Source organism: Miniopterus natalensis, chromosome 22 (genome assembly GCF_054644295.1).
Source record: "Miniopterus natalensis isolate mMinNat1 chromosome 22, mMinNat1.hap1, whole genome shotgun sequence".
In the NCBI taxonomy this organism is placed as follows: domain Eukaryota; kingdom Metazoa; phylum Chordata; class Mammalia; order Chiroptera; family Miniopteridae; genus Miniopterus; species Miniopterus natalensis.
The window spans coordinates 9,867,597-9,882,964 of NC_142102.1; the positions used below are offsets into that span (position 1 = coordinate 9,867,597).

Below are 15,368 nucleotides of genomic sequence, written 5' to 3' on the forward strand. Positions count from 1 at the left end.
ATTATTAAAAAACTACATTTTTGGTTGAACAAATAATTTAGTAGGTGGTAGGTTTATCATTGAAAAATAATTCTAGGGACTGTTTCCTCAAATATATTCTAACACTGTTAAAATGTCCAGTATGAGAGTTCTCAGAGAAGTCTCTCTCTGGTTTTGGTATCATCTGTGAATTTGTTAAAATTAAAAATTCAGACCTCACGTTAGACCTACTGAATCAGAAACTGGCTGGGGCCAGAAATCTGTTTTAACAGGCCCGTTAGGTGGCTCTGGTTGATGCTAACATTTGAGAACCACTGATTGAGTGAGTATATATTATGACTTCAATGTGGTCAATGACAGTAGTCAAATCAAAATAGAATATGAGACATTTAACAGCATTTCCCCCCCAAAAAATTGTTTCAAAAATACATCTTTAGTTTACATTTCCATTTATTTTGTTAGGAGAGATAAAATAGGAATAGATATCACATAAGCACAATTTAAAGGGAGCTAGAAGAAACCTCTTCAGCATGAGAGCTAAGATATACATGTTCTGCCTTTTGGATAATTAGGTCAAAATTGTTGTCAGAATCTTCAAGCTTAACAATCTGGGAGGATCTTTTAGGGAAAAAAAACCATTCTGCTTTGCTTTTGATCACAGAGAGAAATGGAAACAGGAGCCCTCAGAAGGTGAGCAGGAACAAAGCACTGGTGCAGAGAGTGAACCAGAGCAAAAAAAAGGGAAAGCCAGGAGGCCTGTCCCCAGAAGGTGCAGTGTTTGCCCGACAGCTCTGCCTCTGATGGAGCTCCGTTTGTGCTAGATAGAGGTTAACCTGTGCTAGAAAGAGCCTTAACTGGTGGGACACAGTGTGTGATGACTGGGTTTCCCACATCTGTGGTTTGCTTCTTCCCAGCCTGCATCATTAGCAAGTGATCTGATGACTGGGCTGCTTTTGTCGATCATGGATGTTGACATCATATGTAGCTTAGAGTGACTCTCACTGATTCTTACCCCATGCAGATTAGTTACGTGGGAAGGATGTATCTTCTCTTTAAAAAAGCTCCTTGTAATATTTGACTCCTGGACAAGTTCTTTTGGAGGGAACCAATTCTTAAGTTTAAAACACAGATTGTCTGGTGCAAGTGTACTTCACTGTTTATTACCTTGTTTTTGTAATCTCTATAACATTAAACAGAGAATCTAGTTGTCGGAAGGGGTAGTACGCCGAGGTGGCAGGAAAGTGGTAATTTTTGATCAGTTGGATGGCAACATAAGGTACTGGTGTTGGTGGGAGAAAGGTAGGAGGTAGAGAGGAAGATTTACCTCCTTGCAGTATGGTTGAGGGTGGGGTTGGCAAGCAATTGCCTTTGGGCCAGATCCCACTCACTACCTTGTTTTGTACGGCCTACCAGCCAAGAACAGCTTTATCGATGGATGTTTATAGTTTGACGAGGTTCCCAGTTAAGTGAAATGTCATCCTTTGAAAAAGAATGCTGTTCTTCTCATTAGATATATATCACAAAAATATACTAGGTAGTTATGGTTTTATTTGGAATTTTGTCACTAAAAATATGTGAAAATTTATTTTCTTACTGTATAAGTACCTGTGTAGTGGCCTCAGTTTTGCTTCTTGTCTGGAAAGCCAAAAACATTTACCCTTTGGCTATTTACAGCAAAATGTTTTCCTACCCCTGGCTTGGGACACTGTACTTGTCCCCCCCCCCGCAGGGAAATTCATCAGCTGAGTTTTGTCTCCTTTCATCTGAGTTGAAGCACTCCAGTCTGTCTTCTAGATTTTACCCATCATTTATTGAGCCCTCAATCTTGAATCCTCTGTGTAGCATGGTTATGGTAGGTCCCAGAGAAAGAGATAGGTGTGATGGTGTTTTCAACTTCATTTTCTCCTTTCACCTTTTTACCACTGCTAGAGTGGCAATTTGGGGATTTCCTTGTGTGAGGTCCTAGATGATGGCGCTTAGCCCTGGCTGGGCGTGGGCAGAGGGCCATGTCCTCAGTCTGTTTCATTGGCCTGTGGCAGGGCAGTCTCTCAGGTGGTCTTCCAAGTACATTCTATGCACATGTCAGAAAAATGTATGTGTAGTTATTTCCTGTCCTTTCCCCTTTTATACAGATCATACATTTCATTTACCTTGTGTGTTTTTCTTTCATGATCTTGGAAATCTTTCTATATTAGTACATGGAAAACTCCCCCCTTTTTTAAATGGCTCCATAGTATCCTGTTTATTGAACTAGTTCCCAGTGAATGAGCACTTACAGTTTTTCTGATCATTTGTTACTGCAAATAATGCTTCAGTGAATACCTTAATATGCCTGTACCGGTGTGTATGTGTAAGATCAATTCCCAGAAGTGAAATTGTTGTATTAGTAAGTTTGAGAGATATTTCCAAATTACCCACCAAAGAGATGCACCAGCAACATGCTATGAGTGTAATTTTATGTCGCATGATCCTGAGGCACAGTGGAGAACCATTGCCTTGGAACCCACTGTATCTCCTATAAATCCTTGAAGACTGTCAGCATTAGGTTCATGTTCATGTTGAAAATGCAGATTTCTAGTGAATTAGAATCTCAGAGAAAGAGACCCAGGAATACACATTCCTAACGTCCCCTGGTTAATCCTACATATGAACCCCTGCTCTGGGAAATAAATTATACAGATTTGAAGTAAACACCAAATGATAGAGTAAAACTGCTATCTTCTCATTTTAGAACAGTGGCCAAACCTCGTGTTAAAAAGCAACCGAAAGCTCAGCGTGGAAAGAAAAAAAAGCAGGAGTCTTCTGATGATGATGATGAAGACGATGAAGCTCCCAAAAGGCAGACTCGTCGAAGAGCAGCTAAAAATGTTAGGTAGGTGACACCCCAGAAGGTTTTCGTTAGTGTGAGGGCGATAGTTTGAATATTTTGGACTTCCTTCTGAGCCCTGGATTATGTATCTGGTAGGCAAAAAATAATGGCCTGTTTCTTGTGGAGCTATTTGGAAATCTAGTCTGTGTTCGTGCAAAAAGAGTGCTGTTGGTCAACGGGAATGTGGAAAGAGTACCATTGGCTCATTTCAAGCCTTCATTCCCATTGAAAGCTGCTTCAGGTTCATGGCCTGTTGAGGCAGCTTAGTGATGTCACCTTGAGTTCATAACATCCTTTCTTAAGAAAGATGTTTGGGTGCTTTCTTGCTTCTGAATTGCTCTTTGAATCATAAAAATTCTTCTAAAGTTCAGCTTGTATATTGGTATTTGGGTATCATAATTTTATCAAGCTTACTAATAGGGTATGAAGCATTGACAGAAAACAGAATAAAATACAACAACAGTATTTTACTTTACCTGAATCTAAGGGCATTTAATTTTTTTGAAAGAGGACATGCATTTATTTTTGGTCTACTAAGTCCTGGAGATATTAATGGCCTGTCCAGTGCATCCAGCTAATGCCAAAGCAAGGGCTGGGCTTTGAGTTGCTGATGTGGAGCTTTGTCCTACAGCTGCGCTGCGCCTGGCGCTGTGCTTTTCTCCTGTGTGGCTCCAACCCACTTGCTGTTAATACGTGGTGGGAGGTTACATCTGAATATTCTGTTACTAGGAAGAATATTTGGTGAAGTTCTGAACAGCTTCAAAGTACTTAGATTTCATATTCTTGTTATCGGGAGACAAAATATAGGCTTAAAACATTTAATCTTAGAATCTTAGTCTTTTGCCTGACAGTTTCCCCCCCACTCGTTATACATTTTCTGTGTAGTCGTTTCCTTGTTTATATAGTAACGATCTCACTAAAAAATGAACGCAGGTGTTTCCTTGCAGTTTTCTGTACCTTGCTTACACAAGTCACTGTAAATATAGTCTGTTTTTGTTTTGAAAGGGGAGTTAGCCTTCCTGGAGTTATTTATGAACATGCATTAATACATTAAGTAGGAAAAAGATGAACTCAGAGCTCACTCTATCTGCAGCTGATCTGTAAAATGGTGTGTTGGAGCCACCATGGTGAGGCTCCTTATCCTAATGACGTTACGCGTGGCAGTGTTATGTTCTGGAAAGGTAGTTTCTCATTTATTCAGCATTGTTTCTCTGCAGTTACAAAGAAGATGATGACTTCGAGACTGACTCAGACGATCTCATTGAGATGACTGGCGAAGGAGTTGATGACCAGCAGGATAATAGTGAAACCATCGAAAAGGTCTTAGATTCAAGGTTGGGGAAGAAAGGAGGTATGTGCCTTTGGCAAGCAAATTACTGGTGTTTTTTTTTTCATGTTTTTATTGATTTCAAAGAGGGAGAGGGAGAGGGAAAGGAAGAGATAGAATAGAAACATCAATGATGAGAGAGTCGTCATTGATCGACTGCCTCCTGCACCCCCCCCCCGACTGGAGATCGAGCCTGCATCCCGGTCATGCGCCCTGACTGACCTCCTGGTTCATAGGTTGACACTTAACCACTGTGCCACACTGGCCGGGCACAAATTACTTTTTATATCTGCTCACTTAAGACCCACATTTTACATATTTCAACTCTGAAACGATGCACTTCAGTCATTGCCCATATTTGTTGTGAAATGTAGAAGTTTTTCGGACCTCATCATGTTTCAGAGCTGAGAATAGAGGGATGTGTTAATATGTTTTTGAGGTTTTAAAGTTAAGCTAGTAAAGAATGTGTTACAGTCTTAAAAAGCAGCAGCAATGTAGCAGAGGTTCTTGCTTATTGACATTAACCAAATATGCCTTTAGTTGTTTCTGAATCTCCTTGTGAAAAGTATGAAACTGGTTAAATGCATATTTGGACCATAATGAAGATTTTTTAAATTTTCAAACTGAAATAATAACTCAGTTTCTTTAAAGTAATCTTTCTGTATAGGAAATATCAAGATAATACCTATTCATTTTTCTCTGTCTCTTTTTTTTTTCATCCAGCCTCAGTTGAGGTTAAGAGAGTTAACAGAGAACTTTGGGTAGATGGTTAATTACTGGAGATATTTTTATTTTCTTACTTAATTCTTCATATTCTTGGAGGGACAGATTTGTTTTCTAGTTAGTAGGGACTCGAACTTAAGGATTGTTGCTCTTCCATTTTTATTGTGTTTGGATGCAAGGATTTCTCAGATTTCACTAGCAAGTTTTGGAATATGTTTTAAAGCATAAAAATTGGGTTTGCATTTTAAAAATATTTGAAATGATTGATTTTATCCTGTATTCGCGAATTTTTGCTGCTTTCAAGTGAAAGGATTTTGGTGCTTCCTTCAAAAAGAGATTCTTTTCTTTAGACAGCTGCATCCTTGGGAAACTTCAGTGTGTGGTTTCATGTGCTTTCTAAAGTTTGTTAAAACCGAATCATTTTGCAGCCACTGGAGCGTCTACCACTGTATACGCAATTGAAGCAAATGGAGACCCAGGTGGCGACTTTGAGCCAGGAAGGGATGAGGGCGAGGCACAGTACCTCATCAAGTGGAAGGGCTGGTCCTACATCCACAGCACCTGGGAGAGCGAGGAGTCCCTGCAGCAGCAGAAAGTGAAGGGCCTAAAAAAACTCGAGAACTTCAAGAAGAAAGAAGATGAAATCAAGCAATGGTACGTTTTCCATAGTGGCTTAAAGAAATGCATTTGCAGCCTGCGGGACAGGAGGCTTCGATGTACATGGACGTCAGACCCGCCAGTGTCATGGGGTCAGGTTATTTTGTGTCAGGAATTGGAACAGATGAGTTCTCATTCACTTTGTTTTTGTTTTTTAAATATGTCTTGACTGATTTCAGAGAGAGGAAGAGAGAGAGAGAAACATGAATGATGAGAGAGTTGTCATTGATCAGCCGCCTCCTACACGCCCCCAACTGGGGATTGAGCCCGCAACCCAGGCATGTGCCCTGACCGGGAATCAAACTTCAATCTCCTGAATCCTAGATCGATGCTTAGCTGCTGAGTCATGCCGACCAGGGCTCATTCCTGTTTTTTTATTGTGCAAAATACGCTACTTCACTAAATCATGTATTTTTCCTCAGATCCAAAAATAAAAAATATCCCTAAGATAGGAGTAGCTTATAAAGCATAGAAATTTAAAGTTCACAAAAGTATGGTGATACCAAATTTCAGGCGGCGGCTGCTGTCCTTTCAAAGAGCTTTGGTGCTAAAAATAACTAGTGTTCCAAAAAAGCTACATTTAATCACCCCTAAAGTCCATTATATATTTAAAAAGGCAGGTTATCTTTTAAACCTGGAAGACAGTTCTGTTGTCTCTGGTCTGTTTAGATATACGAATTTATCCCATGACATTACAGAAATTTGTTACAAAATAGTTATTTTTAGGTTTCCTCGTAAATAGACCACATCCAAGAGGGGAACCTAAGGTGTTCAGAGTTTTCTAAAAGTGGATGTTTTTTGTAAAATCTCTGGCCTAGTTACTAGAGCAGTAAAGGGGCAGTACTTCCAGGTGGAAGTAAAGACCAGATGTCCTTTCCTGCCTCTGACTTCGCTTTGATGGATGCGTATGGATTCCCCAAATTAATGAGTTTGTGCTTTGTCTGTCTGTATGCTGTCCAGGTTGGGGAAGGTTTCCCCTGAAGATGTGGAGTATTTCAACTGCCAACAAGAGCTAGCCTCGGAGTTGAACAAACAGTATCAGATAGTAGAGAGAGTAATAGGTAAGAACATGGAAACTTCCTTTAGCCGTGTCGGGAGGAATAGCTGATGTTTGGGGTGGAAAACAAGAGCTTAGCTTGATATTCTTAGTCATCTAAGTGGAGAGTATTGTGAAGAATGTGGCATATGTGAGCCTGGCGTTCAGGACCCTGGGCTAGAGATCTAGATTTGAGAATTTATCGGTACTATATGGATAGTAGTTAAAGCCTAAGATTTAATGAGATCATTAGAAATGGTATACATGGTGAGAATGGGAAGGCCGAGAGCATTTTAGCTTTTGGAAGTCAGAAAGAAGCCAGAGACTGGGAAAGGACAGCCAGTGAGATGGGAGAGGAGAGAGGGTGGTGCACTGACAGGCATGTGATTTGCACAGCTTGGGAAGGAGGCAGTGCTGCTGGTCAGTACAGTGCAGACTGGGACTTGGTCCTTGAATCTTCGATAGGTTGTGGCATAGGCGAAATGGACCCATGGAGTGGTGGGGTCACTTCAAGAGAGAATGGGGGACAGTGAGTAAAATCAGCTCTCCTTGGAGTTTTGTTGTAAAGAGGAACAGAGAAATGGAGAAGTAGCTAGACAGGGCCATGAGAACATGATGGGTCTTTTTAAGATGCAAGATAGTTTATTGATATTTTTCCCTGTCGGACATAAAGTGTCATTCCATTCTTGATTATAGTGATAAATTTTTTCTCTCATTGTCCATTTGTTTAGCTATGAAGACAAGCAAATCTACACTGGGTCAGACAGATTTCCCAGGTAAGGGATCTTGTTTATGACTGTTTAGCATTTACAAGCAGTTCATGTTTTGCAGTGTTTACAGTTTAGCCACACGACGTTTTCATTGATTATACGTAAAACAGAGTGTTGTTCCTTTCTGTTAACGCTGACCTGTATTTTTTTATGCATGCAATAGCTCACAGTCGGAAGCCAGCGCCTTCCAATGAACCCGAGTATCTATGCAAGTGGATGGGCCTGCCCTACTCAGAGTGCAGCTGGGAAGACGAAGCCTTGATTGGAAAGAAGTTCCAGGGCTGCATCGACAGCTTTCATAGTCGCAACAACTCTAAAACCATCCCAACGAGAGAGTGCAAGGTGGGGTGGGGCTGGCTTTCATTCCTTAGGGGGAAGATGTGTTGACACAAAGGGCTGGTCAGTCAGATACTGGGAAGATCAAATGTTACAAAACTAAATAAAGCAAATTCACTGAAAACATTCTGGAGGCAGTCTGGTTTTGGGACCCTGGACCATGATGAAAGGCTTGTGGTGGGTTGGGGAGTCAGAAGGAAATTGGCATTTTTATGCTTTGGTGCCAAGCACGTAAATTGTGGCTAGCATTTTAACACAGGAGCAGGAAGGAATTTTTTTCTCACGCGGGCTTTGTTAAATTTTGTTTCTCAGGCTCTGAAGCAGAGACCACGATTTGTGGCTTTGAAGAAACAGCCGGCGTATTTGGGAGGGGAGAACCTGGAGCTCCGAGACTATCAGCTCGAAGGCCTCAATTGGCTCGCTCATTCCTGGTGCAAGTAGGTAGAAAAAGATGCTTGGCATTTTTACTGTCTTTGGCTTCTTTATTGTTATAGGCAAAGAATTACTTCTTCCTACTGTAGATTGTAGAAATTTAAAAATTATGTCATTGAGAGAAGTCCCTTCTGAGAGTTTTTTTACATACATATAATATCATATTAATCTGAAGCCAAGTACAGTCAGTTTTTTGGATTCGCAGATTCAACCAATTTTGGGTTGAAGATAATTCTGGGGGGAAAAGTTTGGTGAAAATTAACCATTTCCTCCCACTAGGGTGGAGAGACGAGAGAAATATGAGGGAAATTACTCAGGAATACTCTGTGTACTTTCTTCCTAAATTAAAAATTTAATCTCTCCTTGGTGAATTAAGTGTCTTGCTTTTATCTTTTTAATTCTTACTCGAGGATATGTCTTTGTTGTTTTTATTGATTTTAGAGAGAGGAAAAGAGAGAGAGAAACATTGTTGTGAGAGAAGCATCAAGCAGTTGCCTCCCATTTGCACCTGGCCGGGGGTTGAACCCGCTGCCTAAGTATGTGTGTGCCCTGACCAGGAATGGAGCCGCAGCCTTTCCTTGTACAGGGATGCCAGGCTTTTGGTGCATGGGATGACGCTCTAACCAGCTGGGCTGGTGTCTTGTTTTTCTAATCCGTTACATTGTCTTTAACTTGTATGTATCACTTCCAGCGCTCCCTGGGTCACTCATTAAGCCTGTATTATATATGTGTAAACCTTCAGTGGCCTGATTTGCAGGACACTTTGAACATTTTTGACCTGTGTCAAACATGTATTCCTAATTTCCTGCCAAACGGGCTATTTTCTCTTTTTTGAAAATACTTTTCCTAACTCTGACCATTTTGTCAAAAAAAATTGTTTTAAATGTATTTCTTTAAAAAAAAATTTTTTTTCTATTGATTTTAGAGAAATGAAGGAAGAGGGAGAGAGAGACATCAATGATCGGCTGTCTACTGCATGCCTCCTGCTGGGGATTGAGTCCCCAACCTTGGCATGTGCTCTGACTGGGAATCAAACCACAATCTCCTGGATCATAGGTCGATGCTCAACTGCTGAGCCACACTGGCTGGGCAGATTTTTTTCTTATATCTGTACAATTCTTTTCCTATTGGTATCCTGTCGAAATCCAACATATCTACTAAAGCAGCGTTTCTCAAAGTGTGGTCCCAGGAATACACCTGCATGAGAATATGCAGAAGTGCTTATTCTTACATGCAGAAGTGTTAAGATGCAGATTCCTGAGTGAGTCCTTTCCTAGAAACTGATTCAGGTGTGGGATTAAGAAATCCTTTCCTTCTGTTGACTGTTGTGTATTTATTTAGAACGAGCTGTATGCACAGCAGTATGTAGTCTGGGGAGCACTGTGTGTAGCATTAAACAACCCAGAGGCAAGCAGCAGGTTGGGTGGGTAATTTGAGCCAAGGCACATGACTGTCAGGCTCTAGGGATCAGCAGCAGTGGGACTGGCCAGTCTGCTCTGCTTTCTGTGTTGGAAGCCAAGGTCATGTGCTTATGTACACCTACCTCTTCTGTTCCAGGGATAGCTGGACAAGACCACAATGCAAGGTCAAGAACATAGTCTGAACAGGCGCTCGTAGTAGTCCGAGTCGTGATCATGCCTAGATCACTCGTTAATTCTGTTTGTGGCTTCTACATACTTTCTTATGTAGGAGACTTACTTGCAGGCGAGAGGAAATTCATTGAGCCACACAATGAAATGCCTTGCTTGAGGACGTTGTGGGGCATCGGTGTCCTTGCTCTTTGTGCACATACTGTTTTTTGTGTGACCTCATGATTTTATTTTTCTTTTCCCTACAGAAGCAACAGCGTAATCCTTGCTGATGAAATGGGCCTGGGGAAGACCATCCAGACAATATCATTCCTCTCCTACCTGTTCCACCAGCACCAGCTGTATGGCCCCTTTCTTATAGTCGTCCCTTTGTCCACCCTCACCTCATGGCAGAGGGAGTTTGAAATCTGGGCACCAGAGATTAACGTAGTGGTTTACATAGGTGACCTGATGAGCAGAAATACGGTGTGTAAACAAAAAGAACTGTAATAGAATCTGTGTTGTAAATGTATTTTGGAAATTGACCTAAAGCCATTATAGTTTTTAGTAAAATTATGATTCTGACACTGCTGTGTCCCTGATATTGGGAGATAATATGTCTCAAAAAAAATGCAACTGTAAAACGCTTATATTTAATATGAAAATACATGAAGGAGAATCTCTTAGTTGGACTACAGTATTAAGTTTTTCTTCTCTCTGTCCTCTGTATTTCCAAGACCACTTTATTTGTGAAGGAATATAAGGAGTTAATATTTTGTAGAATGTTAATATGCTGTTTGAGCTGAGAGATATTACTGAACATAATCGAGTTCTTAGAGTGTGTTTTCCAGCCTTTTAAAATGGTGAGGTTGCAACTGTACTTGAAAAGAATTTAAAAATTAAAATAACTTTAATGTATTAAAGTTATAATGAAGAAATAAAAGGAAAGGACAAGGAGCCATTCCAAGGCAGCAGAGGTGACATCTGCCTGTAATCAAACCTGAGCACCGTAAACTTAGTTTTTCTTGAGAATCACTAACTTTTTTTTAAAAAGCTCCTGTTATGTGCCAGGCCCTGTGCTGGTTGCTTTATGTATGTTGCCCGTAATCCTCATGATAGTCTTCAGAGTAGATCATGTTCTTTCCAACCAACGGTTGGAGACACTGACTCAGAGAGGTGAACACTTGTCCCCAGGCCAGCTAGAATGTGGGGTTGGGGCAGAGATGTACTGGGTCCCATACCTTTGCTCTTTCCCCTGTTCGTTAAACTGTTTCTGGGGGATTGCTTCTAATGAGAGCAAGCCATCAGGAACCCGAAAACCTTTGAGAGAGCTGTTACAATCACATATTATCATGCTCATTCAAATTTATTTTCAGTAAATATTTTCATTGTCTAGCCTAAACCCTGGCAGATTTCATTGCCCTTATGTTCAGTTTCTAAGCATAGTTTTTAGTTTTGTCCATTTTGGTAACCATTACAAAAGAAAAGGAACGACTTCCTAGGGGATGCGAAAGGGCTTGAAACCCTGCATTCAGTAGTCAAGACGAGGAGACAAATTGTTGTCGCACCTGGGAAGCTTTCTTAGTGGTCTTCAGTGTCCTTTACTTTGTTTTTCTTCCCACTTGCTGGTAATCGCCTCATGTACTCCTTGTCCTGTGGTCCGTCCTCTGACTCGACCACCAAACTGCAGGAGCCTTGTCACAGGCCATTGTGCTGTGGGTGTCCAGTCACACCTCAGTGTGAATGTGTTAGCTTTTGTGCCTTCACATTGACGTTACTTTCGTTCCTATTAAATTATATTCTCACTCAGTTAGCTCCCTTTCCTTTTTCTTGGGTGCACATCTGTCAGCTCTGATTAATGAGGTTTCTGACCTAGCTGGGGGTTGGCATTTGTTTTACTTGTTGATAAAATTATTGCCCTGCCCAGAGAATGGTCAAATTCTAGTACCTTAAGAAAGCTCTCATTTTGGGGTTTAATTGCTGATGAAATGCATTTTTGGGGTCAGTTGTATTGAGGCTGGACGGGTGAAGGGAAATGACAATTTATTTGAATTCTGGCGGTAAAGTTTTTGCTGCTCAGTGATAGATCTTTTAATTCTGTTACTGCTTTATATGTTGATTAGGCCATTTTAGAATGTATAAGGTATTAAATTCTACAGATCTTTTTGTTGCATCTGTCGTAAGACTTACTGGTCAAGTAGAAATTGTATCTTAATTACCATTCTCTTTTATAGATACGAGAATATGAATGGATTCATTCTCAGACCAAAAGGCTCAAGTTCAATGCACTTATAACAACATATGAGATCCTTTTGAAAGATAAGGTGTGTAATTGGTCCTAAAGGGCTACATTTTGTAATGTGACTTGTCCATATGGTAGGGTGTGTACCTCCCACTTGCTGTGTTAAAAGAAGCAGACAAATCCACAAAGGATATCAAGGTTAGGCAAAACAAAACAGAAACTTATAGTAGAAGGAGACCTTGAGTTGCCTAGTCCAGTTGAATTACACAGGGCGAAGGGGAGTTGAGGCCCGTAACCCCTGAGATCCTAGCCCGTCGTTGGAAATGGCCCAAGTGCCGTCCCACCGTGGTTCAGGCATTTCTCCCGAACGGGTGGGATGGTCTCCGAGGATGATCGACCAATGAGGCTCTTTAAATGACCTCCTTTCTACAGTTAGTAAATAGTGTATGTGGCAGGTGATCCCATTGGTGACAGTAAGTGTAAAGAAGTGCTTGATGTTTCTGTGCTTCAGGGTTGGGCTGGAGAACAGGGCGAGGAGAACCTTAATTAAGGAGAGACTGCAAAGCCCTGCGTTTGGGTTTTTGTTTGTGGCTTTTTTGCGTGTGGTTTTGCCCAGCATCCTGAGTTCTGCGTTCTTGCTCTGGGCGCAGCAGTTCCTGGCCTACGGTCCTCTGTGCCTTTTGGAAGAGGCCGCTCTTGGAGTAGACGTCCACCGGGAGACCGCCGAGTAAACGAGCCCTCAAGTGCTTCAGTCCGCGAGTGAATGTTTCTGTGTGTGCCTGTGTGATGGTATTTGTACAGAGATAATTAACGCTTGCAAGTACTTTTGGGTTCCCTTCTGACCTGGCGGCTCGTTCTGTTTTGTTTTTACTTTAGACTGTGCTGGGCAGTATTAACTGGGCCTTTCTGGGAGTGGACGAAGCCCATCGGTTGAAGAATGATGACTCTTTATTGTATAAAACTCTGATTGATTTCAAGTCCAACCATAGGCTCCTGATTACGGGGACCCCTCTTCAGAATTCCCTCAAAGAGCTCTGGTCCTTGCTGCACTTTATTATGCCGGAGAAGTAAGCTCCTTCCTGTGTATTTCAAAACATGCTACAATGTCGGAAATGCCAATGCTTTTTAACTTTTTTCAGTAGACCTTAGGGGAAACGGATGGCATGTTTTGGGGAAAGCGAAGTATTAACTGAGGCAGGAAGAGACGAACTAAAATGTCCGTATTGCACAGAAAGCAGCCTGTTAAGGAGGAGAGCAGATTGTCTACCAAACATTTGAATCGGTTACTACTTTGGGGAAATAATTAGTAGACAGGAAACATCAGCCCATCTCACTTTTGTTGTAAGGCAGGCAGTAAAATTGAAATGAAATCTGCAAGGTACACAGTCTGACAAGTGTTAAATCCTTAAACCCAAACCTTTGCTAACAGAAGCATCACCTTGAGGTCTTACTCAAATCTTTAACTTAATAAAAATTTGTGGGATGTGTGTTTTGAGAAGATTTTTGTGGGAGAGACGGTGTGCACATTTCATAAAAGTTAAAGTTGTCCAGCGGTGTTTGATGATACTTAATATGAAATCTAAACTCGTTGCCCTAATTTGAAGGACCCCGCTCAAGCCTGGCCCCTTGGCAGTACTGACTCATCCTGTAGTGCTTTCTGCGTCACTCGTTCTGCCCCAGCCATTGGGGCCACTTTTCCTTTCCTTTCCCCTGCCATGCCATTGCCGTTCCTGTGGAATGTTTTTTCCACAGGAAAAAATCATGTGGCCAATCACTTGTTAATATTTTTGCCTCAGTTTATGTGACCACTTCCTTGTAGTGGTTTCCTCAGATGACCTAACCTAAAGTTGCCTATTAGATATGCTTATTGTCCCTACCCTGTTTTATTTTGTATATGGCACCCCTCCCCCCCATTTATTTCCTCGTTCAGCTCATGTCATTAAAATTCAGAAAAGATGCGAGTGCCTACTATGTGCTATAAACTGGTCAAGGCATTTTGGGTAGCCTGATGACCAACATAGAAATGGTCCCTTTCCCCATTTGTTAACTTTTAAAACAACATTTTGAGATACAACGTACATACCATAAGGTGTACCACTGTAAGTATAAAATTCATTATTTTTTAGTAAATTTGTAGAGTTGTGCAACCATCACCATAATCTAGTTTTTGCATATTTTTTCATGCAAAAAAGTTCCCTCTTGCTTGTTTGTTAATGCAAACTCTGCTTTTGCCTCTAGCCTTAGGCATTTGCTAACCTGCTTTCCCCTCTAGTGATTTACCTTTTCTAGAAATTCCATATAAATAGAAGTTTAATAAGTGCACTTCTGTTTTTGGTTCCTTTCATTTAGCGTAGCAGTTTTGAGATTCTCAGGAGCTATTCTCTTATTGTGACTAACACTCGATTGTATGCCCAGTCAGTTACCAGTAAATGGACATTTGCATTGCTTTAGTGCCGGGCTGTTGTGTCTTTGTGCGGACACACGTTTTATTTATCTTGCTTAGATGTTTAGGAGTGGACTTGCTGGGTTGTGTGGAAAGTATATGGTTCTTAAGGAACAACCAGGCTGTTTTCCAAAGTGACGGTACTATTTACATTCCCATCAGAAATGTTTGAATTTGCTAGTTTCTCTGTATCATCGCTGATACTTGCATTGTCAGTCTTCTGGATTCTACCCATCTGGTGGGTGTGTAGGGGTATCTCATTGTCGCTTTGACTCGCATTTCTATAATAACTAATAATGCTAAACATCATTTTATGTGTGCATTAGCCATTTGTGTATCTTTTGTAAAATGTCTTTTCAGATTTTTTGCCCATTTTATTGGATTGTCTGTCTTCTGAGTTGAACAGATTTTTAATTTCTTTTTCTTTATTTTTAAATATTCTAGATGCAAATGCTTTATTAGTATATGATTTGCAAATATTTGTCCCTGTCTGTGGCTTGTCTTTCCATTTTCTAAATGTTGCCTTTTGAAGAGCAAAAGAGGAAGGTCTCTTCCTAGTTTTTGAGAGTTCTTGCAGTGAATGAGCGCTGGATTTTGTCTCATGCTCTTTTTCCGCGTATGTTGAGATGACGGTGTGGTTTTTGTTCTAGATTCTGTCAGTATGTGGTACATTCTGTTAGCTATGTTTCAGATGTTAAGCCAGCCTTTCATTCCCGGGGTAAAGCTGCCTTGATCCTGATGTTTAACCCTTTTCTGTATCGTTGGATCCAGTTTGTTGATATTTTGTTAGATTTTTGCATCTGTGTTTTTGAGGGATATTAGACTCTAGGTTTTTTGTTGTTTTGTATGTTTTCTTTGTGCATGTGTCTGACTGGCTTTGGTATCAGGATCATTGAATGAATTGGAAAGTGTTCCCTCTTCTATTTTCTGAAAGAGTTTGTTAGCATTGGTGTTATTTCTTCTTTTAATATTTGATAGGTTTCCTT

The 15,368-nt window shown here is 40.8% G+C and overlaps 1 protein-coding gene across 2 annotated transcripts in view; it reads left to right on the plus strand.

Annotated features, from left to right (window-relative positions):
• Nucleotides 1–15,368, plus strand: part of CHD2 (chromodomain helicase DNA binding protein 2) — an 80,051-nt gene that overhangs the window by 24,460 nt on the left and 40,223 nt on the right. Inside the window, exons 6-16 of one of the 2 annotated variants that reach the window (XM_016197730.2) lie at nucleotides 641–748; nucleotides 2,711–2,851; nucleotides 4,066–4,199; nucleotides 5,327–5,552; nucleotides 6,516–6,616; nucleotides 7,323–7,367; nucleotides 7,525–7,703; nucleotides 8,010–8,134; nucleotides 9,967–10,183; nucleotides 11,932–12,021; nucleotides 12,816–13,006. In XM_016197730.2, the coding sequence (XP_016053216.2) occupies nucleotides 641–748; nucleotides 2,711–2,851; nucleotides 4,066–4,199; nucleotides 5,327–5,552; nucleotides 6,516–6,616; nucleotides 7,323–7,367; nucleotides 7,525–7,703; nucleotides 8,010–8,134; nucleotides 9,967–10,183; nucleotides 11,932–12,021; nucleotides 12,816–13,006 (1,557 nt within the window). The remainder of the gene's footprint in view (nucleotides 1–640; nucleotides 749–2,710; nucleotides 2,852–4,065; nucleotides 4,200–5,326; nucleotides 5,553–6,515; nucleotides 6,617–7,322; nucleotides 7,368–7,524; nucleotides 7,704–8,009; nucleotides 8,135–9,966; nucleotides 10,184–11,931; nucleotides 12,022–12,815; nucleotides 13,007–15,368) is intronic. The other variant, XM_016197729.2, reaches the window with a different exon arrangement.